We start from the raw sequence: 23,707 nt of genomic DNA, 5'->3' as shown, positions 1-23,707 counted from the left end.
AGAAAATTAAGAAAAAAAACCTTAGTTACCCAGCGCCAAAGCCCAACGTTTAATCATTAGACCACACTTGCACGCATACTTCTCTCATGTCACCGCCAAGTAACTCTTCCAGATTAAAAAAAAAACTTTCAGACGACTGGCGCGGGCGTCACATTGCGTAGCATGTGCATGAGAGAGCACGTTCGCACAGAAGCACATGTGCACACGACCATTTCCATTCGGCTGCAGACGTTGGAATGAAACGAGCAAGTAATTCTCAAACTCTCCACTGTCTCTCGCGTCGTACTTCTCTCGGCGTACACCTCTGCTCGCCGCTCTTTCCTCGATAAACAACAAACTTCACTTTCGTCTTCGTGACCATATAGTCCGTCGGGAACTCGCAGTGTTCATTCGTATGAACTGCTGTTTGCAATTCGGTATAGCTTATGAATTGCATAGTCTATGAAAAATAAACATTGCGTGACATTAAAGTTGTGACTGGTGCAAGGCATAAATATTATCATTGCACGCGATTACCCGTAGCATAGGAGGACCATAAATAAAATTGTACAAATCGCATATAGTTTTATGGCAATAAATTAATCTAAAAAGTGCGTTGGGTCCGGATATTTTGCTGTGCTGAAAGCTTATTCACAGAAGTTCGTTTTTAGCTTTGAAAACATATTTAAATCTGTTTTTGTTTGTATTTAGGCTGCATTAGACATATACAGAATTCTTACTTATGTAACAGAGAAATGAAATAGTTCAAGGGCTTTACAACTTTACATAAATTCCTTGCGTTTTATAAAACGTTCTTACGAAATCTTTGATGGGTGTGGCCGTATTCCAGACTTCACTGTTGCACCTGTCTTTACGGAAACAAGCGGCATGAAAAAGTGCTATAGGTATTGTACACATAGTTGCCACACATCAAAAGCATATGTCTCTGACCTCCTGACAAAGGTCTAAAAGACTGCTTTTCATTTAGGAATGAATTCATATTTAGAAATGTGTAAAATAATGCACGATCCCTACCTTTTCTTTTCAGGCTGTTTTAAATATGGCACTTGCAGGTACCCTGAAGGTAAGTTATCTTGATTCTTGTAACAAAAATTTTATACAAGGTGTCCCAGCTAACTTTCGCCACACTTGTAAAAAAAGCTCATATAGTATGCGAATATTAGACCTACGGCATTCGGTGATTGGTTATTTTCCACCATCAATACACGTTTTCTGTTGTCGTTATCAGGCTAATCAGTAAATAATGATTAAGCGAACGCGTTTTTTTTTCAATCAGAGCGAAGCTCCCGATAGGAAAACTGCTACTGTGTTCGGAAACAACCCACGAAGTCGTTTTTATGGCACTATGTCCTGCGTAATTCACGCCGCAACATGGCGGTTCGAAAAGTATTTGGAAGGAACGAACTCCGCTCTTTGGCTCAAACGGCAACCACCTTGTCCTTGCGATAGGCTGCGATGGTCACGTGGAACACGCAATTCGTGATAAGCGGAAGCAACCTACGTCAGCCATAGAGTTGCTCACTATAACACCTAGAGGGTAAACTGGCGCCACCGTCTATGCAAGTTTCTTAAAGGGCACCGTGCCCTCATGGGAATGACGGGATATGTGTCTGCGAGGCTTGTGTTGGCTGGTGTTGAACGAGGCTTCGTCTAAAACGTGGATATGGCTACACAAATGATGCGTTCTTGAAGTAAAATCTACATAATAGGCTTTCATTCACCCATATTACATCTCTCAATAAAGTTTACTCACCTACAATGCCGAATGAAGCGAAGAAAAGCAAGAACAGACAAGTTTTTCCAAAGCGAGCGATAATCTTGTCGTCTGCCCTCCAACTTTAGCGGCCAGCTGATACTTTTTACGTTTCATATAATTGTGCATCCAATAGTAAATCTTCAAAATTAAAAAAAAAACATGTTTTTGCGCATTAATAAAGCTAAAGCAGTTTTTTACGTGCTCTTTTAGCAGGAAATGAATCTTTGTGACAGACGGAACGGTGCTAGCCAGGCGCGTCTTCAAGGCATTCTGGCTCTCCAAGAACGATGCCAATCCGAAGTCACAATATACCCGCATTCCCACGGATACCACAGCACACCAGCGCCAGTTTTCCCTCTAGGTATTATAGTGAGAAATTCTATGACGTCAGCTTGCCGCTTCTAGACTGTTACTGAGTCGGCCAATGAACAGAGTTACTTCCAAATTTTTTCTTTCTTTTTCTTTAGCGCAAAACGAGAGGCAAATTACGCAGTATAAACAGGCAAGTGTGCGCGCTCGCATATATCTATCACGTCCTTCGCCTTTTGCATGACACAAAACTTTTTACAAATATGAAAGCCCTAACTGCTAGCCATCTGCAGGGACAAAACAAGGCATTTGATGACTGCGTTACATTACCGATCAGTACGAGCTTGTTTAGGTGTTTCTCTAAACACAGTGTTTTCACATAGTGTTTCTAGGAGCTTCACGTAGGACATGCTCACAGAAATATTCACATTCACACCGCAGCCAAAACGAGCAAACTGAGAGGGTGAGCGACAAGGTAAAGTGCGGCTGGTGAGGATAACAGGGGGAGGAGAGGACAGGTGGGGAGGGATGTCACTATCATTCGTGAATGCGATGGGTGCAAATTGTTGATCAGGTGATAACACTAGTGCCTTCTGTTCGCCTACACTTCAACGCTGACCACAATATCATACTCGATTTGCGTGACACTTTTTCTGCAATAAAAAGGACTTATATTTCACATCTGGCAAGCCTAAAGAGGCCTAGGATACTGCGCAAGCGCCATTGAAACAATAAACGCACAAGTACGCGACATAAAGTGCAAGCGCAAAACTTATTATTAATACAAATTACACCAACGCGGTGCACGAGAGTTCTATAGGCCTCACATGCACACAGCAGCCAAAACGAGTGAAGTGAGAGGGCGAGCGACAAGGCACAGTAACGGCTGCTGAGGATAACAGGGGGAGGAGAGGCCAGGCGGGGAGGGATGTCGCTACAAATGGTTTATTCTGGGCGCTTGGTTGCAGCAACATCAGTGGGGACGTCGTTCCAGACAACGCGAACATCGCATTTATCGTTAACGAAACTAGTAAGTAAAGCTTCCGTGCGTGTTATTAAAATATTCATCAAGCAAAGTGGTACGTCTGTGCAAAATTCAACCGCAGATAAAAAAGGGTGTCATGGCAGGTAATGGTCCAACACTCAGTATAGGGTACCAGTTTTATTGCGATAGCAATTATATGGACACTTCAACCGGATTTCTGCCGTCGGCGTCGCCATTGCCGTCGTCGTCACCATCGCCGTCGCCGTGAGGTTCCGTATAGATTCCAAGAGCGATAAAATCGTCGCCGCGCGCGGTATGCGCGAGCGAAAGCGCGCTATCACGGAGGGCGAACTCACCCGGGTGCTATCACGGAGAGCGAACGCACGGTGGAAAGCAAACGCGACCGTCGCGCGAAAGGCCGTAGGGGTATGGGAGGGAGGGAGGCGGGGCGAGGCGGCGCAGTGCTCCGGCACCAAAGACGTATCTTGCCACTCAATCTCCCACGCGAAAGCAAGAAACGGGAAGAGGGGGGGAGGGGGGGGGGGGCAGCTTCTCCTCTGCCAACAACTTCTCTTCCCTTTGCCCGGCGGTGCCGATCGCCCGCACCGTCTCTTATCTCTACACGGCTCTGACCTTTGTATGCGCTGTGCATTCGCCGCTCAGTTTCCGTTGAAGCGATAGACCGCGCGAACCTGCGCATGCTGCCAGCGTTTTGACAGTCGTTGGCTGCGGTCATTCAGTGTGATCTATTCATGTTTGCTTGTGCGCGCTGACACCACGATTGTTAATTCAGTTAGTAAGCCAATGTGTCCAAGTTTATGCAGCCGATAAAACTACTATCCCTACTCCGAATAGCTCCCTACTAATTTGCTATCGCAATCGATGCTTCGCCTTTCCGGCGAAACTGCGACATTTTTTGAAGACAATACCTTTCATGGCGAGTTACCACCACTTGCATACTGGGTGTGTCTATTTCTAACCTGCTTCCAGCCTCTTTCACGGGCTGATCCCGAGGATAGTACAGTCTAAATATAAGTACCACTGAGTCCGATAGGTAGGTGCCACACGGTAAGTGCCCCTGGGGTTACAGAGTATGTGACCACTACGATTATCTAAATGATGGTAATGATGGGGATGACGATCACAGTTGTGATGATCACTGTTTACAAAAAAACGTTCAAGATGATTCAACCGCTAGTTGGCATCAGTCAAACATTGTCCCTTCAGAACGGCTCTCGCAATAAATCATACGATTCACACAACCCAATTCTCAACCGCCACTCCTTATAATTTAACAAACGCAACATTTTTATCAATTTGGGGCTCTAAAACGTAAAGCTGTTCCAAACTGTGTTTCGTTTCTGAAATCAGACCTCACCGATTGATCCAACATTTTTTGGGCCACCCCCGCTTCACCTGTCCGTCACGCGACGACACGAAAAGTGTCCTCTGATATGAGGTCTGCACACTAATTATGCATGATTACGCAGTGCAAAAAATTATTTCTTATTCTACACATTTTATGTGTAGATGCTGCAATTACTTCAGCATTCTGTCACGCGACGTCACAAAACAGTGAAAACTAAGCTCGTTAATCTGACACTTACGCACTGGCATATAACAATGATAATAATTATTATTTAAAATAAGAATTAATAATAAGGTTATAATGAAAGATAATAATTTATTTTCGCATAATAAACATTTCTTTTCTGGCAGCATAACGTTGTTGAGCCCTTTCTGCACGTTTACGACATCGTTCTGCCAACACTTTGCTGATGATCCGTTTTAGCGGCATAAGCAGGCCAATCGCAGACGCCGGCACCACCCTCCTCATCCAATTGTCTGCTTTCCCTGCGCTAGCTCACCCCACTGAAACTCTCTCCCGTGCTGTGTCCTCCTCAACTCTTGTTAGCCAATTCGATCAGAAAAACCTGCTAATGTAGACAATGCTATTCGTTTTGAACGCAAACAAAAGGGACATCCTATAAACGAGGAGAGCGTTTGGTTGGTCGGTTCAAACAACGCTGCTGGTCACCGCCCGATGCCTGCGTGTGCGGTTAGTAAATGTGACGTCAATAGATTGGAATACATTTTCGTTATAGGGCCCTTGGTTAACGTTAGCTGGGACACCCTATGTACATGGCAGTGTATAAGAAAATATGTTTTATGCTGCTGCTACTATTCATTTAGCGATGTGCGAAACAACGTGATTGATGATATGCACTATGCTTATTTCTGCTTGCTGAATAAAATATAGAACAGCATCTCATAAACGATTATTGTTAGCCGTGCGCTTTTTATGGAGTGCCTCAAAAAATTCGCAATATCACTGTTCTGCGGTGAGATTTACGTGATCTTACTCTTCAAATTCTTCATGCTACGCGATGCTATTTTTATACTCTGATTTCACCCTCTCTCAGCTCTCTCTCCCCCAGCTCGGCGAAGCTATAGCCCAGCTGGTAGGGGGTATAGAGTTTTGTGTTTACGCCACGAAATTTTCCGACCAACGAGAGGTATGCAGCATCGCTGTAATAGAATAAATGCACGTATAAAAAAACAAACGCGGTTGTTCCGCTTAAGTTCTAAAGTAGACTTCAGGATGAAACATCCTGAGTGCAATCGAGACAACGCGAGAAAAAAAAAACAAGAAACAAGTAAGAACATAACCCTCATTGTCTTTACTGTCTTTCAAAGTCCTAGTCCAAGGTCATACGTTGTCTAACGTGATCAACGAAGTTTAAAGGGGCCCTGAAGTACTTTTTTTTTACCTAAGCATAGAATCTCATCACTATTAACTTACTTGGCCTCACAAATCTCCTGCCGCAAAATTGTTTCGAATCCTTCAAGCTCGAGCGAAGCTGTCGGACCGATGAGCCGCTTTCTGTCTCCTTTCATTTTCACTAGCGCGTTGGAAGCTACATAAGGGAAACGGCAAGAAACGCTGACCCAGCCGAAAGGTTGGACGCGAGACGGCTCGTGGCGGTATCCAGTGGAGGTCGCGCTATCAACGCTCCGCGTTTCATCTCGTAGGCCACACGCAGCAGTCGTATAGCAAAACTGTCGTGTTTAGACCGGCTCTGCGAAGATGAAAAGATTTTTCTATCTTTTTTGCGATCGCAGACATATGTAGTTTTATTTATTATTGCGATAGCAATTATACGAAAACTCCAGGCGCATTTCTGCCGTAGGCGTCGGCATCGCCGTCGCCGTGAGGTTCCATATAAAGTCCAAGTGCGATAATATCGTCGCCACCTGCCGTACGCTGTACCTGCGAATCAAAGCGTGGGAGGGTGAACCGCTGATCGCGGCTCAATCTAGCGCATGCAAGGGAGGGAAGCGGGAAGGAAGCGTCTTCCAGTGACGCTCCGGCGGGGAGGGTAGGGAGGGGGCGGTGTGTTCTACGCCGCGCGCACGCGCCCTGGCGGCCGTATCTGCAGTGGGGGCAGAGTCCACTCTGCGCTGTGTTTTCGTGGATTATTTCTTGTGAATGCCAGTGGCGGCACGAAGGTAAATCCGCTCGCTGCTAAGGCCGCGCTTGCTCACTACAGTGTTTTGACAGCGAGTTTCCGCGGTCATCGAGGGAGATGCGTTCATGTTTGCTTGTGCGCACGTGAAACCAAGCTTATTGAGTTAGTATGCCTATGATTACAAAATTGTACGGCCGATAAAAGTACTATCCTGAATTCGTATAGCTGTCCCCCAATTTGCTATCGCAATCGATGCTTCGCCTTTCTGGCGAAAGTGCGACTTTTTTAGCTCAAATGAGCACTGTTTCTATTACTGAGGATGTTCTCCCAATCGCGAAACCAGTCAATAGCTGCTGTTGGTCCAGCTGCTTGCGATGACGCTGTATGACAACATCGCGGAAGCGAGAGCAAGCGATTCGTAACTGTTTTCGACACGATATTGTGAATTCCTTGCTGCATACAGTGCAATAAACGTTGGCTCATGAACGCAGTCGCCTCGTTAACAGAGAGGCAACGTTTTCTTACTGTGTTCAGAAAGTGTTTCAGGGCCCCTTTAATTTGGTTTCAGTGTGTAAACAATGTCCAAAGCCTGAACCATATGGTTTTTTGAGATATACAGTTCACTACTTCGATACCAGCACTGAGCGCTGTGAAGAGACCATTGCAAACATGGAGACAAGTTGCAACAGCTTTGAAACATTGGGTGATTGTGCGCACTTTTGTGGCCTTGAATATGAAGATTACGAAGACGAATGATCCTATAGAAAGCATCGGTAAGTATATGGTTTGGTTTTTCAGATCTGGTGGTTGTTATTTCCAGATATACGTGAGGTCAGATAGAAGGGGAGTGTAGCGCGTGCTATTTCTGTTTCTGTAACTACAATGAATTTTAGGAGGTATATATATATATATATATATATATATATATATATATATATAATCTTGCTTTATTTTGTAGGATACAACAACAACAAAAAAACACAAAATTATAATAGAGACACCTTCCTACCAGAGTCAACGAGGCAATATATATATATATATATATATATATATATATATGTTAAAACATGAGTATTTATGTATGAATATTATAGCCAATTTTGAGGTTTTGGAGACATTGTGTTACTGGACACCTGTTGATTGCAGCTGGTTCCCAATGAAATTGCGCACTCGCTATCAAAAAAATTACTCTTGTTGCACAGGTATTCAACATTAAAGCGCGCTGGGTAGTAATATCATAGTGGGTTTACTGCTTTTCCTGTTTCCTTACGCGCCAGCGCCACTAAAGAGCACTCTTTTCCCTTTGTATGTAACCACTTTTTAGGGGCAGTAAAGAATTTTTGTATAGAAAAAAATTATCAACGGAACACCGCAGCATCATTAAGCGCATAGTGATTTGTCAAACCCAACTACAGATTCAACGTTCTGGGCTGATTTATTCAGGTCATCAGGGGCCGCGCCTAATTTTAGTTAACAATAACACTCTTTGGATGTTACGTTTTTCTTCACAGTAAAAAGCCAGGTCATCCGCGTAAGGAAACATCCTGCACTCTTTGCCTGAGACATTCAATCCTTCAACGGCGCTACATCCTAAGATGCTTATACATAAAGACTCCAAATTAAGTACAGACAAAAAATCATATACAATGGGCGTTCTAGCGGACATTAGGAGGACATAATGGAGCTGGCGAGGCCATGCGATGGTAGGACAGATAACGGGTGATCCATTAGAATTACAGAATGGATGCCAAGGGAAGGGGAGCGCAGTCGAGGATGGCAGAAAATTGGGTAGAGGATGAAATTAGGAAATATGCTGGCACAACCAGGAATTGGCTAAATCAAGTTAGGAGTTAAGGGAGATCTCTAGGGGAGGCCTTCGTCCTGCAGTGGACATAAAAATAAGCCGATGATGGTTGAAAAATAGGCTGATGACGATGATGCTTTGTGATGATGCCTATGCCTTATGAAAAAAAAAATAGAAAGTTTCTTAACGACCACAATTGTTATTGTTGCGAGAACTGCGACTATAGCAAATTGGGACCCCTTTATGTGCAGTTGAACGAACATAAGCAGGTTCCAACAGCCCAAAATGGAAGGCGTAATTGATGCGTTCAAACGCTTTCTCTAGATTAACCTGTCGCAGTACAAGGTGCTGACAATATAGGATGATCAGTACTGAAGAACTCTGCAAACATCTGTTTGTTTCTACAAACAAAAACTATGTGTGATTGGTCCAATAAAAAATGTTTCCGAGCTGGAATCCATCCTACAAGACAGATACATTTAGCGCTTTTGTGGCCAGCTTTGATAAAGACCACCAACAGCAGTCATACAGACAAAACTCGTACCACCTTAACAGCATAAAATGGCGACAAATAAATGTTAAGCTGTTGTAGAAGGCTACAGGCCTGTTGCGCTGGTCAACAAGAAATTAAAAAGTTATGCGCCATGACAGCATCGATGAATCTCCAGAACTAATGCAGTGATTTATTAAGAGCTACTCAGCATGGTTTGCGCAACAGCATGCATGAAGTCTTGCACCAGCTACTAGATAATGAAATTAAAGCGAAGAAGTATTGACATGTACGGTATAAGCAGTTAAGGCCGAGAAACGTCGCCTTAGGAACCCTATACCTATTAAATATCGTAAAAATACTTCTGATTCGCGATTTTACTATTGTACCAAAATGTTTCGATGTCGGTATAATCACTGCTGTGTCTCCCCTGCCATCGTTCACGCAACTGCTGTTCGCTGTCTATGACAGGTAGCTGTGAAAGTTAGGCGGAGAAGTCCTGAGATTTTCGCTTCAAACTGCACCCCCCCCCCCCCGCCTCCCCCACCCCTTTATCAGTAGGTCCACTTATTTCACAATGTTGATTTCTGCGCTGTATTTACTCAAATCTTTTGTCTTCATCCTGTCCGCTCAATAGTTTTCGTGTGGTACACCTGCTTGCTTGTTTGTAGCACACAATGCTCTACAATGTTACGAATCCCTTAGCATGAAAGTATGGACATTTTAAACAAACTAGGAGACTTCTTATCCAAATCTGGCGAAAGACCAGTAAAGCTGAATTTGCCCATCGGTCATTTGTCATGTTACACTGCCTTGATTCGAGCTGCATGTGCAAATATCTCAATTCGGCTACCAAAACATCTGCTTCATGTGAAAAAAAAAATCGCAGCCCGCCTATTGTAAGGAATAATAAAATTTGCCGTTCTGACGGACACATGCGCCAATATTTTCGTTTATGTTTGTAAAACATTTCCGATTAGTACGCTCATACTTTCCTTATTAGAGTAGCGATTATCAAGCTTAGTACCAAGAAGCTTCGCTCCCTCACTGTTCGGTTTTTTATTGGTGTTCTTTTTTTTATTTTATCAGGGAATTCCAGAAGTTTATATGCGGCGGACAAATATCTTCAAAACACATCTTCTGTCATCTTTTTTTATACCAGGATACCCTGTGGCCTTCAAGAACACCTGCGCCTTTTTTCTGAAACTTCAAAACAAAACACACTTCACCTAATCCATCAACTACCACTATCATTTTGAAAATACGGCGCAATAAAGATAATTTCTCACTAAAGTGTTCTTTCCTGTCTTATAGAAGGTTTTCAGTGATGCGACATGGTCGCCGCCATATTTTTGAGGACGTGTGTGCCCTGCCACGAGAGCTCTTGTGTTCGCAAAGACGGGAGGCACTGTTGCCGCAGGGTCCTAAACAAAGCAGTGAGTTTAGGAAGCTCCAGTGTGGCGGCTCTGTCGACGACATGAGAATCCCATGACCTAAAGTATACGTGAATGCCCATCCGTGGGTAATTTTAAGGCAGATTACCGAACCCAACACTTCTTGCAATAATGTGTTCGTTGTATGCTTCCAATTTTTAACAAACAGTGTGAATGCGAGTCGAAGAGATGCACATACCACGTGGGAAATCCTCCACCTCCGGTGGGGTATAGTAGTGGTATGCCATTCGACATTTTGGAGGCCGAATGGAATACGAATCGAATAGCGACTTAGTATGGAACATTTAAGGTGGAGAGTTGGGCAGAGAGTTGCTTGTTCCGGCCCTCTAACTTTTGTATCGTCCCTTTATCTCTGCACCTCTTTGGATTCTTCTTGCGAGTTAGAACATGTCTGTGTTTAGTGTGGAACCCTCTACTCTCATTCTTCAGCCAGACTTAACGCACTGCGATCGTGCATTACAGTTTGTGAGATGTAACAGCGAGACGATCAACGACACGTTTATTGTATTGTACAAGCTAACGTAACAGCCGCACCAACACACCAGGAGAACCTGAGAGCGAAAAGGTTCTGTCTCGTGACCACCACTACTTGTTACCTTCAGATACGTCCACGGCCACTCGTGGCATGGTTGCCACGAGTGGCACGCTTTCAGCACGCTTGAGCTTCTGTCCTGCCGGCGGCGCCATGTTTCCTTTAGTTCACACCGCTTTCGTGTTGTAGTGAGCTTCAGGAAAGCAATGAAAGGAGTGCAAAAGAAAATACCATCGTTAATTTTTTCAACATATTCAAGAAGTTTGGGGTGCGTGTCTCTTCAGAACCATTTCTATCAAAGAACTTTATATTTTGCACCTCTCTGCTTCTTGATCTTCATGGCTAAGCAGGAAGGCAAGACAAGCGAACACAAAAGAATGGCAACCTACCAAATTACTCAATGGGACTGAAAATGAAACTAAATTAAATGAAAATAAATAGGTGACACTCGCGTGTACACGTGTGCTCCTTATGACGGCGCTTGATTCCTGGTATTGATCTTCCTGTCTAATGAGTCACTAATTTACAAATGTCCTCGAAGAATAATAAATTCGAAAATATATGACGCACCTTTTTTCGCAGAAGTCATGCCAAACAATGTTGCAAGTATATCGCTGCTATTTCAGTATGTACACATGCGCCAGGGCGTGACTAAAAGCTAAGCCGGGTGTTCCGGAGCATTTTATTATCTATTCCGCCCATGCACGGTGCCTTTTAAGAAATTCATTTTTGTTCGTAGTAGTTTCATCATAATTGTCTCATACTTAGGCACGTCTTGGTTCAAACGCTGAAAATCGGACGTCTTTCTGCTTCTGAAAATTCTTCGTGGTATCACCTTAATCAGACATCCCGGCACATGTAATATTAGGCACTGTCTTAACATGAAAGCCCACATCACATCTACTAAGAAGCAAATGCGTTGTGCTATCTCGTTCTTTCAGTCCATTAAAACTCGTGCTCTCAGTCATTGCACGGCTGTTCTCCGGTTAGCGCTTATGTGCACTCAGGGCAGCGATGAGTGTCACCGCAACGTGGCCTGCAACGACGGCAAACTAAATCCTCCAACCGAGCAATGTTTACCATGGAACTCATTTAGCCCATTAGGTCATACTTGCGTATGCTCTAATCAGACCAGAGACCAACGGTCCAGCTTGCCTATGATGCTGAGGTCAGTTCAGAAACCAAGGTTCTCGATCACTGGTTTCCACCGACATCAGCGCCATAACATCTTTATAGGAAGGAGAGTAGTAGTAGTGATTTTATTGAAGGAGCGTCATTTTCTTCAATAAAATCATTCCTACAGCTCTCCCACTGTGGCGCATGCGCACAGCCCTGCCGGCCTCTGCCGCCGGCTCTCTCTGTGCTCTCGCCCGCCTCTCCCCTAATAGTGTCGGCAACGCGTTTAGCCGTTCGTCACGTAGCCAGCGTTTTGACAGCGGTTGTGTGCGGTCACACAAAGAACGCGCACAGCTGCTGTCGACGGCGGCGCCGTTTTGCCCGCGTTCGCACCGAACGCACGCGGCGTTGGTGACGTGTTTATGAAGAACGTGCCAACCTTTGCCGTACACCCTATGGCGGTGTACCGTAGCGACCCTAAGGCCATGGTCCCTGTGGTCACTAAATAAATGAAAACCACCGGATCATATATCGTTCTCATTCTTTAATAGGTCAAATAACCAATTGCACCATCACATCTTAATAGTCATAATTGTAAATACATAATCCGCACCATAGTACAGCTGCGCTGGCCTTCCATCTCCACCCCAGTGGAAGGGCCGACAGTTTTTTTTTTTTTTTTGCTTCACTTCTTTTACGTTTTAATGCGATTAGTATCCTTTGCCTACTTCGGGTCTTTTGAGCCTATCTATTTATCTATCTATCTAGCTAGCCTCTTACGCCAACGCAGAAGGCCTAAGATGTCTACCAGCTTGGCATACTAGATATGGGCCCGCGGTCGTAATGCCGTCGTATCGTTCCATATAGTCATCATTCTAGCTTCGTCATGCGACTCTCGTTATGACGTCATCATTCACGCCTTTTCGCTGACCCAGTGTGCCAAATTGCCTAACAGCTTGGGCCACTATCTATGTGCTCATATTCGTGACGCCGTCGTTGTTGTTGCATCATCATAATTCTAGCTTTTTCATCCGACTCTCGTCATGACGCCATCGCTTTTCTTAGGGTGACGCTAGCATCGCGTCTCACATACTTGCGCTGAGGGAGGAAACGTTAGTTTTATCACATTATAAAAAGAACTCCTGCACCTATCTATGGTCAATTTGATACCCTTAACTATCTGCATAAAATAAGAAATAACGCGCATCACGGACGACATTAAGGCACAATTTAAAGCGGAGAAACATATGTACCGAGACAGAACTTTCCGTAGCGCTTGACGTACCATAACGAGGGTGAATAATCAAAGGAACATTCAAATGAACATAGGCACCAAATCAGTTAGGAATGCCGATACCATTACCGATCACTCTACATACGTATTGGTATACATTTCTGCGATTTTTCAATGTTCAACTTTCCTTTCATCTATCTACTTCCTCAGTAAAGATGTTCACATAATGTCATTGAAATGAGGAGGTCAAGCTTCATGTTGGGGTCTCTAACGAAGAGTGGTGAGCGTTTAATTTTATGGAACTTACATTTTTTTTGCGCAATCTAAAGCTAATGCCAAAAAGGGCGCTTTTCCTTTCGAAGGCACAAGAGCATTGAACGTTTCGGTAATATGCTAAACGTAGCCGCCGCAACAACGTGTTCGTATTAAGGCGCAAACGAAAGATGTATTAGAAATCGTACAGCGCATTTGTCGGCAGCGAATCAAACAATAAAACACACAAGGTCAGCCCAGCTGAGCACTTTCTACTAAAGCCGCGTCTTGCAGCCAAGTGGCGCTTCGGTCAGCCGCGGTCAGCGCCGGTGTCGTTGGCCGACCGGTGTGCGCCCGTCTTCTTGACCGGGGCCGGGATGTGTCCCAGGCGGAAGAGGAAGATCCCGTAGGCGATGGCCGCCAGGAAGGCGACCATCAGGACCGCCACGCAGGCCAGCGAGGCGGCCGAGGCGCCGTTCGATGAGCGCCGAGCCTTGGCCTCTTCCGAGATCGTCTCGGTGACGGTGCGGTCATCTGTGCAACGAAGCAAATGCCGTGGAAGGTCTTTAAAAAGAAGACTTAGTGCCACACGAAATAGAGACAGCTGGCCTGACGATAAGGATGACGAAAGCGACGACCAAGACTTCAATGACTAAGCCACGACGACGATGATAGAACCATGAGGACGGCAAGGCTATAACAACACCGACGACAATAGGGCATTTTAGAAAGAACATGCCCAAGTGGCTGTTTCCATAAATTCCTTTGCCTTCTTTTGTACACTTATTGCGTCCTTTACTACGCGAACCCGATAGCATACCCCACCATGCCTCCCTAATGAGTGAACCTATATTTGACGCTGAGTTCATCGTTCACTATCGATTAACGTTTCTCTAAATGCGAGGAATTTCATTCAAATTGATCAAGCAGAAGCAGTAGGCTAATAAGATATTTTCTGCCCTTTATATCTACGTATAGTGACATCGGATCATCTCCAATCTAAAGCTAATGGTTGGGTTTGACGTCCCAATGCAGCACCGGGGCCTAGACATATGCCGTAAGGAAGAATTCCGGGTCAATTATGAGAATATGTAGTTTTTAAAACGTGTGTTGAAGCGCTTGCTTCAAAGTCAAATAGCATCGTCGGCTACACGGGGTGGCGCTCGAAGCCAAGTGGGCATAGAGGCTGAGAAGAGCGCGTATGCCACGCAGAATGAGCAAGAGAAAGGAATGAATTGAATAGAAAAAATTTCTTGTGCAAGTTGATGGCACGCAACTCTATGTGAGGAGAAATTGTAAATAGTAAATATGGGTCAAGTTGCATCATGCCGATTATACTAAAGCAGAAAAACCATCTGATGTGCTGTCTAATTCCGGAGGCTTCTCCGTGCCCTGCGATAACACCTGCTTTTTCTTCTGAAAGGCCCTTGCCTTCACTTCTGCTGCCCACAACTGACGACCTTTGAATGAAGGCGAGCTGCTTTTCCGAAGAAAGGTACACCTAAATTTAAATACATGAGCGTTTTGACGTGAAACATCTTTCAGTTAGCTTAGCTTGGGGGTCGCTTCCTAAAACTCGATGACACGAAAACATCTTGTTCTATAATCACATATATCTTTGCGACCGTACTATATACTCACGCACATTTCATTGGCATCGGTGTGTAAACGAAAAGGGCCATTACTTGATCATGCACGGACTATGTGCGCAGATGAGACAATTTTCACGTCATGTATGATGCATTCGGCGAAAAAGTTAACCTCCCGCGCGGCCTTCAGAGAGGCACAGCTCGGCAGTATATATTTACCTCCAAGCGGGAGTGGTCACGTATGAGAGAGCTCACTCAGCCATAGCAGGTATAAACCACCAAACTCAAACCTGTGCTCATCAGGAGCTATAAGACTTCTAAGTGTGCAAACTTTCGCAGAAATTTGACGGTTGCCCCGGCTATGGCACCCTCGCGTTCGACACGTAGTGACCATAAGTAGCGTGAAGAGACTCGGGCCGCAAGACGTAGGTATGCCGCTCCGCGTCCACCATTTTTGACCACGGCAGGCCCACTACGAATAGAGTGAAAGTACGAATACAAAATTATACCATGAACCCACACTAGCTGCATCATAATTAAGTAAGTAAACATTTTAATGCGTGAATGAACGCCAATTTCTCTATTTGGTTACATTATTTCTGTACCCTAATGCCCGTACACCTACAGCTGCACGCATAAGATGTTTCGGGTACCCCCTGTGGCTGCGTCCATGAGACAGCCTGCCCGATAATTCTTGAAATCCGCCAGCATTTTAATTGACTGTCTCCGCCACGAATCTAGTTACATTGTGCTCAGCTCACACTGACGCTTCCTCTAAAGCATTTTCTAAAGCTTACACTCTTAGCGTCACACGAGGGTAACGTCGAAAGCGGTACCTCTGACCAGCGCTGCCTGCGGCCGGCCCCCAGCCCTGTCGGAAGAACCGAGGCTGGAACGCCTCGACGTGGCGTCCTCATTCGACCCGGCGGGGTTGTCGGACGCCAGGCTCTCGAAGCTGTTGACGGGCGCCCGCGGACCCTCGTCGTTGAGCGCCGACAGCTGCTGCAGCTCGTTCAGGCTCAGGCTCATCATCTCGAGTAGGTTCGACTCCATGCCACCATCGCTCCCGGCCACCGTGCGGGTCGTGCTAGACGACGTACTCGTCGGGTCTTCGCTCGCATCGTCTTGCGTGGTGGACACCGTCGACATAGCGGCAGGCCTTCGTCTTCCTCCTCTTTGCAGACAATGGCACGTACTGCAGAATCAATACTTGGTGTTGATGTTGATTTCTATACCCGCTCTGTAATCGTCCCGCAAACCATGAGATTCGATAACAGGGCTGTGCTGGGGTCATAATGCAATAGACTAGGTACTAAACATGTCTTCACTCTCTTTCTGTTCTAAAACATGGCAGTCAATCAATTGATTGCAAATATTGTTTCACACTAAGATTACTGGGATCGTTCATCTGAATGATGAACGCATAAGGTCTGCATCCATAGGGTCTGTATCAGCACCGGGTCTGCATCCGAGCTAGTTGGTAAAGTGGCATCTTAAGGCAGGGAAAAATTACATACATTAGTACATAGATTTGATCTTCGTGCAATTGAGGCTACAAACATCCTTGTGACGTTATTTATTACACTTTATTTTTCTAAATTTCCAATCACTCATCGTTTTCTAATGACAGCAGGGCAAAGAGTCACTGCTCACATGCTTATTCACTGTGATTTGTTGCGTAATAACACCAACATGTTGTTCAAACTGATCAATTTTCAAAATCACCAGGCCATTGGAAGCCAGAAGGACGCTGTAGAGGCACCATGTACTGACTAGGTAGTACACTCTAGCCTAGGAATCTTGTGTGGACAGACGGACATTACCTAGTTGCATCTGCGCTCGACACTATCAACGGAGGTCAGTGTATTAATTTATGTAGGAAACTCAACATTGTTTGAAGCTGTCGTCTACACTACGCTGTAAGCTAGTGCTGGCGCCGGCTAGAAAACTGCAGAGCACGCTCCAAATTTTAACACGAAAGTGTTTTATGCCGGGGTCCACCAAGACTTCACTGACGTATTTCCGTCACGGAAATACGTCAGCTTACAATGTACACGAACATAATACAAAGAAAGAAACCAGAAGAAAAAGTTCCACAAACATGCAAAATCTGGAAATCGAACCCACGACCTCTCGGTCCGCGACGATAGATCGCCGAGCGTTTAACCCATTGCGCCAAAAACGCATTTGCAGAGAGCTACACAGACGCGCCTTATATATCTAACACTCCTCCGTGTACCCGCGCTCTTGCTCGGGGCGGTGCCGCCGCCTATGAGCAGAAAAGAGAAGTACTGCATTATGACACTAACGCGCACCGACAGTGAACGCTTCGGTGGTCTCAGCACTACGACGCCTCGATGCCAGCATTCGAAGGGACGCTGGCATCAAGAAGCACTACCAACGCCAGGTGGCGTTCACCGTACTCAGCACAGCGGAGCGTGGCCTCCGCAATTAGCTCTGAAAATGTTTCTGAAGTTGATCGCGGAGGCTGAAATTACGACGCGCTGTACGCGCTGATTTGACTCGGTGACGATTCAGTTACGTGCTTTGTCTTGCGCGTTGTATTAGTGTGTCAGTTACGTGCTTCGTCTTTCGCGTTGTGCTAGCGTGTGCAGCGTAGTGCAGCTTCCATATGTACGACGGTTGCTCATGGTCATCGACGTTGGTAGTCGTGATGGAGGAGACGTGCCACCAGGCGTCAGCGTGGGTGCATCAACGCCTAAGGGCGCTTTAGCCACAAAACACCAATAGACATTATATATCAATGTGCAATAAACATTACACTACTTCTGTGAAGACACGTTTCACTTTCGTGTTCTATACCGATTCCTATATAAGAGGGATCAACCACATTTTTTTTGTTATTGTTGTTTGCCGCGTGAAAGAACGGGCAACGAAGAACACAGAAACAAGACACAAGACAACACAAGCGCGGAACACCCAAGAGAATATTTTATTTGAAATGAGCAGTACGAAGGAAACCAAATGACACCGTATCAACTCACCAAGGTATCTATTTTTCTTCTTTATCGATCAGGCGTTTTAGCCTATGAGTCTATAACTAAATTGGATAACATATCCTGGCCTAAAAAACTGATCAAGCCTCCCATCACAGAATCGGCATCAATGGAAGCTTTTAACTGGTCTGCAGCCGATATAAGCGAGACGTTTATAGCACTGACGGAAAAAAATCATCGGCCCTTCCACTCCGTGAAGATGGATGATAAGCGAAGCTTGTCCCTTTGTATACCTAACATCCCATTTGCCATTAACTTTATGTTTGCTGGAATTTGGTCTTGTGATTACCAAGATCTGCATTGTTTGGATACTGGTGACATCAATAAGACAAGTTGGCAGTGAAAAACATCTTTATTGAACATCAAAAACTTCACCGGTCAATTTTTTTACAATTGAGTAGAGTAGCCGTGATTGCTGTGGTATACTGCAAGGGGTTTGGACATCTCGATGTCACACATGTCGTTTGCAAATGTCAAATCTACGCATGGGCGTCTTATAGTAGTGGGTACGTTCACCTGAGTGCAACATTGAAGTGAGAAGCGTTCAAACATTAATCTAATGAGTCACTGTCCTTCTGGTTTGGAAACATCCACGTTAAAGTGTCCGGGGCGATTGCTTAAGGTGCTCCTACCCCCTTAAGCAATGGGTCATGCCGCCGTACCTCAGTCAACTAAGGCGTTGCGCTGCTGAGCTCGAGATCGCGGGATCAAATCCCGGCCGCGGCGGCCTCATTTCGATGGAGGCGAAATGCAAAAACGCCCGTGTGCTTGCGTTGTAGTGCACGTTAAAGAACCACAGGGGGTCAAAATTAATCCGGAGCCCTCCACTACAGCGTGCCTCATAATCAGATCTGGTTTTGGCACGTAAAACCCCAGAAAGAAGAAGAACCATCGTAAACGCGGCCTCCCCATTACGATGACAGAAGAGAAGTGAAATTCTACGCTGGAATGATGAACGACAACGGAGCCAGCTGTGGAAGGAGACGACGACGCTCGAGCCATTGCTGATGATGATAGTTTCTGCGAACAGACACGGACGTTCAGGCGTCCAGACAAGCTTCACTTGTAAAAAAGCAGCGAAGAGGTTGAAAAGCCGGTGTTGTTACAGCCATTGATAATTGTACCATATAGAGATATAAATTTTATTGAAGCTAGAAAACAAGGATAAATATGCAAAATGCTACACTGAAATAAATGTAGTAATGTCTGGTTAGCTCGGCCAGGCTAGGGGACCATTTGTCGCCTCTTTGTTTCGAAGTTTCAAGGGGGATGCCAATAGAGACCATCCTCATCACGTACATATGGCCATTTGTAGTTGATGTACACTACACCGAGCACATGTGGTTAATGTGAATGAATTTAATGTTTTTGTTTAGTCTACACAAGTCTAGGCTGTCTTGTTCTTTTACAAACTTACCTTCTGGCTATGCAAAGTCTACACACAGCATATAAACAAGAGTAACTGTAAGTACGTCACGTCCTAGTACACTGCACTACGAAGCAATACCTTCGCTACATATACCTTTTTCTTCGTCGCTGTCATTAAACAGTTGCTGGTCTGCGCTTCATGTGTGTCTAATGTCTTTACGTTCTAAGTTCTTTGCGTCCGTGTGGAAGGTACTGCTTCGCAGCACAATGTTTGAACATGGCACAGAGCCAACTGGCCCACTACAACACATGATTGTATGTCAGCTTTATGTATTGCAATCTGTAATGTTTCACTCCTCATGCAGGTTACGTTTCTTCTCTTTCCCTTCTTTATGAGCAAAATAGCAGGCTAGAAGACTAACTACAGGCCGACCTCCCTGCTTTTTCTCAAATAAATCATGATTTTTCTCTCTTCGAACGGGTGATTTTCAGGAAGCCTCTCGACATCAGTCAAGACAAAGCATAAAGCCCCATGCTGACCGACTGTCTAAAAACTATCTATAGGCTTCAAAGGAAACACTTCATGAGCTTAGTGCAGACGGTTTATTAGACTATTTTCCGACAGTTAACAGCTCGTCGTTTTCTATTTGCTTTCCTCAAATGTGTACAGCGGTACTATTACTCCATGCTCACGATCTTCTTTTTGTAATAAAACCGAAACAATTGATGATTTCTTACTAATTTGTTTTCTCGTCTCTAAAAAAGACTTTGGCAGCATCATTTCGTTAAATGTGAAACAAGTTTACCCACTGTCATAAAAGTTTTTTATAACTCAGAAGTTTCAAATCTGCTCGAGGCGGCTTCATTGGTGAAGCTTCTGCCTATTCCGTAATATTCATTCCTTTTCTATGTCATTCTTTCATTCCCTTTTCGCTTGTTTGAACATAATGTAACTTTACAATGTCGCACCATTCTTGGGTGCTCACCCGCAATGACTGTGCCAAGTTTTTCTTCGGAGAAATCAAATGAGACTGCACATCCCGCCCTGCTGTGTTCGACTGACTAATTTTGTGAATGTAGGTCGTGGGCTTCTCGTCTCGATGAAAGTTTACACGTGAGGCTCCCAAGCCCTCTGTGCACTTTAAACCCGACAGGCATGTGCGGGACGTCGCTGCATGCTACACTAACTGCCATTTATTGCGATAGGAATTCTATGAGCAATCGAGGCGAATTTTCGCCGTCGCCGTCGCCGTGATGTTTCATATAAAGCCCAAGTGCAGTAAAGTCACTTTCCGCGTGGCATGGTGGGGGCCTGCGAGGTAAAGCGTGTGAGGGTGAGCCGAGAGGAATGGTGACATGATGCGCGCCATCTTCCCTTACCCAATGTTGAAGGTCACTTCACAAAGCACGCGATAAAGGTAGAAGGTGAGTGCACGTCTTCTATTCTAGCTGGCCGTAGTTGTACATGACGTCCGCACGCCTTAGCGCATACGTGGCCCACGTTCCGTATCTCGGAGCTAATCTGAGGCGGACGCAACGGCTGAGGGTGAGACGAGATGGCTGGTGGCTTCATGCGCTCTGTCCCAACACATGTCTGCAGTTCTTCGAGCTAATCTAATCCCAGTTTCTGAGACACGCTGAAAGGAGATGCAGTAAAAAGCAATCGCTCGCCGGCGCCGGCGCTCCTGATCACGCCAGTGTCGCGAGTGTTGGTGGTCATCGTGTGAGATCTGTTCATGTTTGCGGATGCACAATCACACTATGCTTCGTAATTTACATAGTAAGAACATTTTTACTGCAATTTATACGAACCTTAGTTCGTTTAGTTGTGTAACACATTGCTATCGATATCAATGCTGCACTTTCCGGGCAAAACTACCACATTTTCACTTATTTCTTACTCCCAATTCCGATTCGCCTGCCGCAGGGCAGTAATTTTGATCCATCACCTCCATGTCTTCCTTGGCTTTTCCTGTCCACCATACTACATGATGTTTGGCCTTCCCTACATATTGCGTGAGTGCCATTTCACATTACGAGAACAGACTATAGAACTTTAGAAATTGGGGATTCACCGTTAGGGTACGCCAATCAGCGGCCATACAAAAGCACTCAAAGCGAGCCCAGAAATGCAAAGGGCCTACAGGATAAACTGGGGTGGATTTTTGCTTATGCTAAGCCACTTGGTTACGCTATTTCTAAAACTTGTTATTTACGTGCGCATGCACTATGTGATATAAACGCAGTAAACACTTTTGCTAATGAATAGTCCACTTGCAGCGCAGGGCCGCCGATAATAATAGCTGGCCAAAGAATAACGTTATATCCGCTTAAATGCGAGCTAAGTCGCTATTGTTCTTTGAAACATGTGATATGCTTTCATGCACTTGGTTCACAAAATATAAACTGCTCTTTATCGTTATGTTTATCAGATACTACAGTTTAACCCACGTAGAATTTCGTAATCCTTTTATAGCGAGAGCTGTGAGCAATTCCACAAGCATATGCGCTCACGTAATCTACTCAGCAAATGGCCGTGGAGACCCGAAGGCCAGAGCAATGCGATTTCGTGGAATCCTTGTTGCTTTTGTTATCCTAAGGCGTAGTGGCTTAGCTATTTGGCTATGGATTTAGCTATTCAACCGGGGGGATTCGCCAAGACTCAGGCGGATAACTCTTCTTGAAAAAAGAATTCACTTGCAAATTTAAGAAAACTGATCAATTCAATGTGATAGATGCAATAAAATGAATGGCGTAGCTTGAATTCAAATGCACTACAAATAATAATGATAAAGAAAGGAGATTTAACTGGGCAATCGCTTGGAATAAATAATAAATTCCTGGACTGCGGCGAAAACATCCCCGTCACTGCACCCGAGTGTCGCAGTTTCTTTGTTTGCCCACTATCACTGGCTCACACTCACTATGGCCAACATGTGGATGGAATTACAAGGCTATTAGTAAAAATGCCTTAGTTAATTGGGAAAGGATCAAAAGAATATAAAATAATTTTAAACTTACATAGCAAAATTATTTTGAAACGACTATACGCTCTTCAAAAGCTGAGCAAGCATCCTTGTGACATTGCCCAAGAGAGGAGGCTCTGAGAGAAAGAATTTTAGGAATTGAAAAATTCACTTTAATTTCTCTAAATGTTGCTATTATAAACTTAGTTACCGCACCACGTGCCTTTAGCAGATGTCCCTAGAACACAAAACCTTATTTGTCCTAAACAGAATTCCATACCACATTTTAGACATGCTTTACCGTTTTCACGACGCCTTCGTGACTTCATTGCCGTGTCGTCATACATCCTGTTAACGTATATTTTATCATTCCACAGTAGTCTTCTTGTCGTTGTCATAGGGCCAAATGTCGCTGTTCTGATTGGCACTTAAGGCTCACCTTTAGGTTGCCTTCTAAGATTTTATTAAGATTCGTGACTCTCTTATAGTAAATAGCAAATCGGTGGTTCAATATCCACAAACGAAGCTTGTCAGACGACTCTTTCTTTTTCCATATACGCAAGCAACACGGGATTTTGATATCTGCGTCTTCCACAATGCACATGACACACTTGTAACCTTCCTTTTGATTCAGTGGAATTTCACAATTTTTCACATCATATTCTGGTTTGTAGTATCAAATATAATATTTATTCAGAAAGTTCAGTGGTTCCATTCAAACCATATATTCTGTTTTGGACTATGACCACAGCATAACATGGTTTTGAAATACAGACATGATAATGACGGTGATTGCGGAGATAGTTGTGCTGATATTGATGAAGATCATTTCCACGTCCCATCGGCAAACTTTAGTAGAAAATGGCAGCTGCATGCAAAACAAGCTTCCTATCAAAATTATTTCTTTTGCCTTTTCACTGCGTGCGTCTGCTCTGTATATATTACAATAATCTCCTATACATTATATTTTTCTTACAAAGTAACATTTCAGTGGTCTTCTTTTTTTTTCGCAGAAGCGTTTTCATCGTCGGTGCTTATGTGTACAGCCCAAACATAGAATGTCACGAATACATTTATAACCTTTCAGTGGTTTGCTTTGTTTTTCGTAGGATCGTTTTCATGATCAGAACTTATGCGTACAGCAGAAACATAAAATGTCATGCTATATTCTCTTCGAAAGCCTCCCGGAAGTTGAACCGCGCACTTTTTAATAGTGAGAAAAGTCGAGCCACCGGGACATTTAACAATATAAACAGGTCATGCTTCCTATGAACAACATTCGTCGTTATATATCGCGGAATAATGTCAAACGCAAATGTCGTTTCCATCGAAGGCGCCAGCTGATTTGTTCTCACTTTTCGCCAC

General features: G+C 44.5%; 1 protein-coding gene and 1 long non-coding RNA gene across 2 annotated transcripts; one reads left to right on the top strand and one right to left on the bottom strand.

Moving 5' to 3' along the window:
• Window positions 1-1,029: 1,029 nt before the first annotated feature.
• On the top strand, window positions 1,030-10,085 carry LOC125940390 (uncharacterized). The gene is made up of 3 exons (XR_007463608.1): window positions 1,030-1,063; window positions 7,089-7,293; window positions 9,904-10,085. It is a non-coding gene; the product is annotated as an uncharacterized LOC125940390 (long non-coding RNA).
• Window positions 10,086-13,582: 3,497 nt separating this feature from the next.
• LOC119464900 (uncharacterized) lies at window positions 13,583-16,190 on the bottom strand. Its single transcript, XM_037725772.2, has 2 exons — window positions 15,828-16,190; window positions 13,583-13,936 (listed from the first exon to the last, which is right to left on the bottom strand). The coding sequence occupies exons 1-2, from the start codon at window positions 16,138-16,140 to the stop codon at window positions 13,713-13,715; spliced, it is 537 nt and encodes a 178-aa protein (XP_037581700.1). The 5' UTR covers window positions 16,141-16,190; the 3' UTR covers window positions 13,583-13,712.
• Window positions 16,191-23,707: the final 7,517 nt, after the last annotated feature.

This window comes from Dermacentor silvarum, chromosome 9 (assembly GCF_013339745.2).
Source record: "Dermacentor silvarum isolate Dsil-2018 chromosome 9, BIME_Dsil_1.4, whole genome shotgun sequence".
Classification (NCBI taxonomy): domain Eukaryota; kingdom Metazoa; phylum Arthropoda; class Arachnida; order Ixodida; family Ixodidae; genus Dermacentor; species Dermacentor silvarum.
This window is presented reverse-complemented; position numbering and strand designations above follow the sequence as displayed.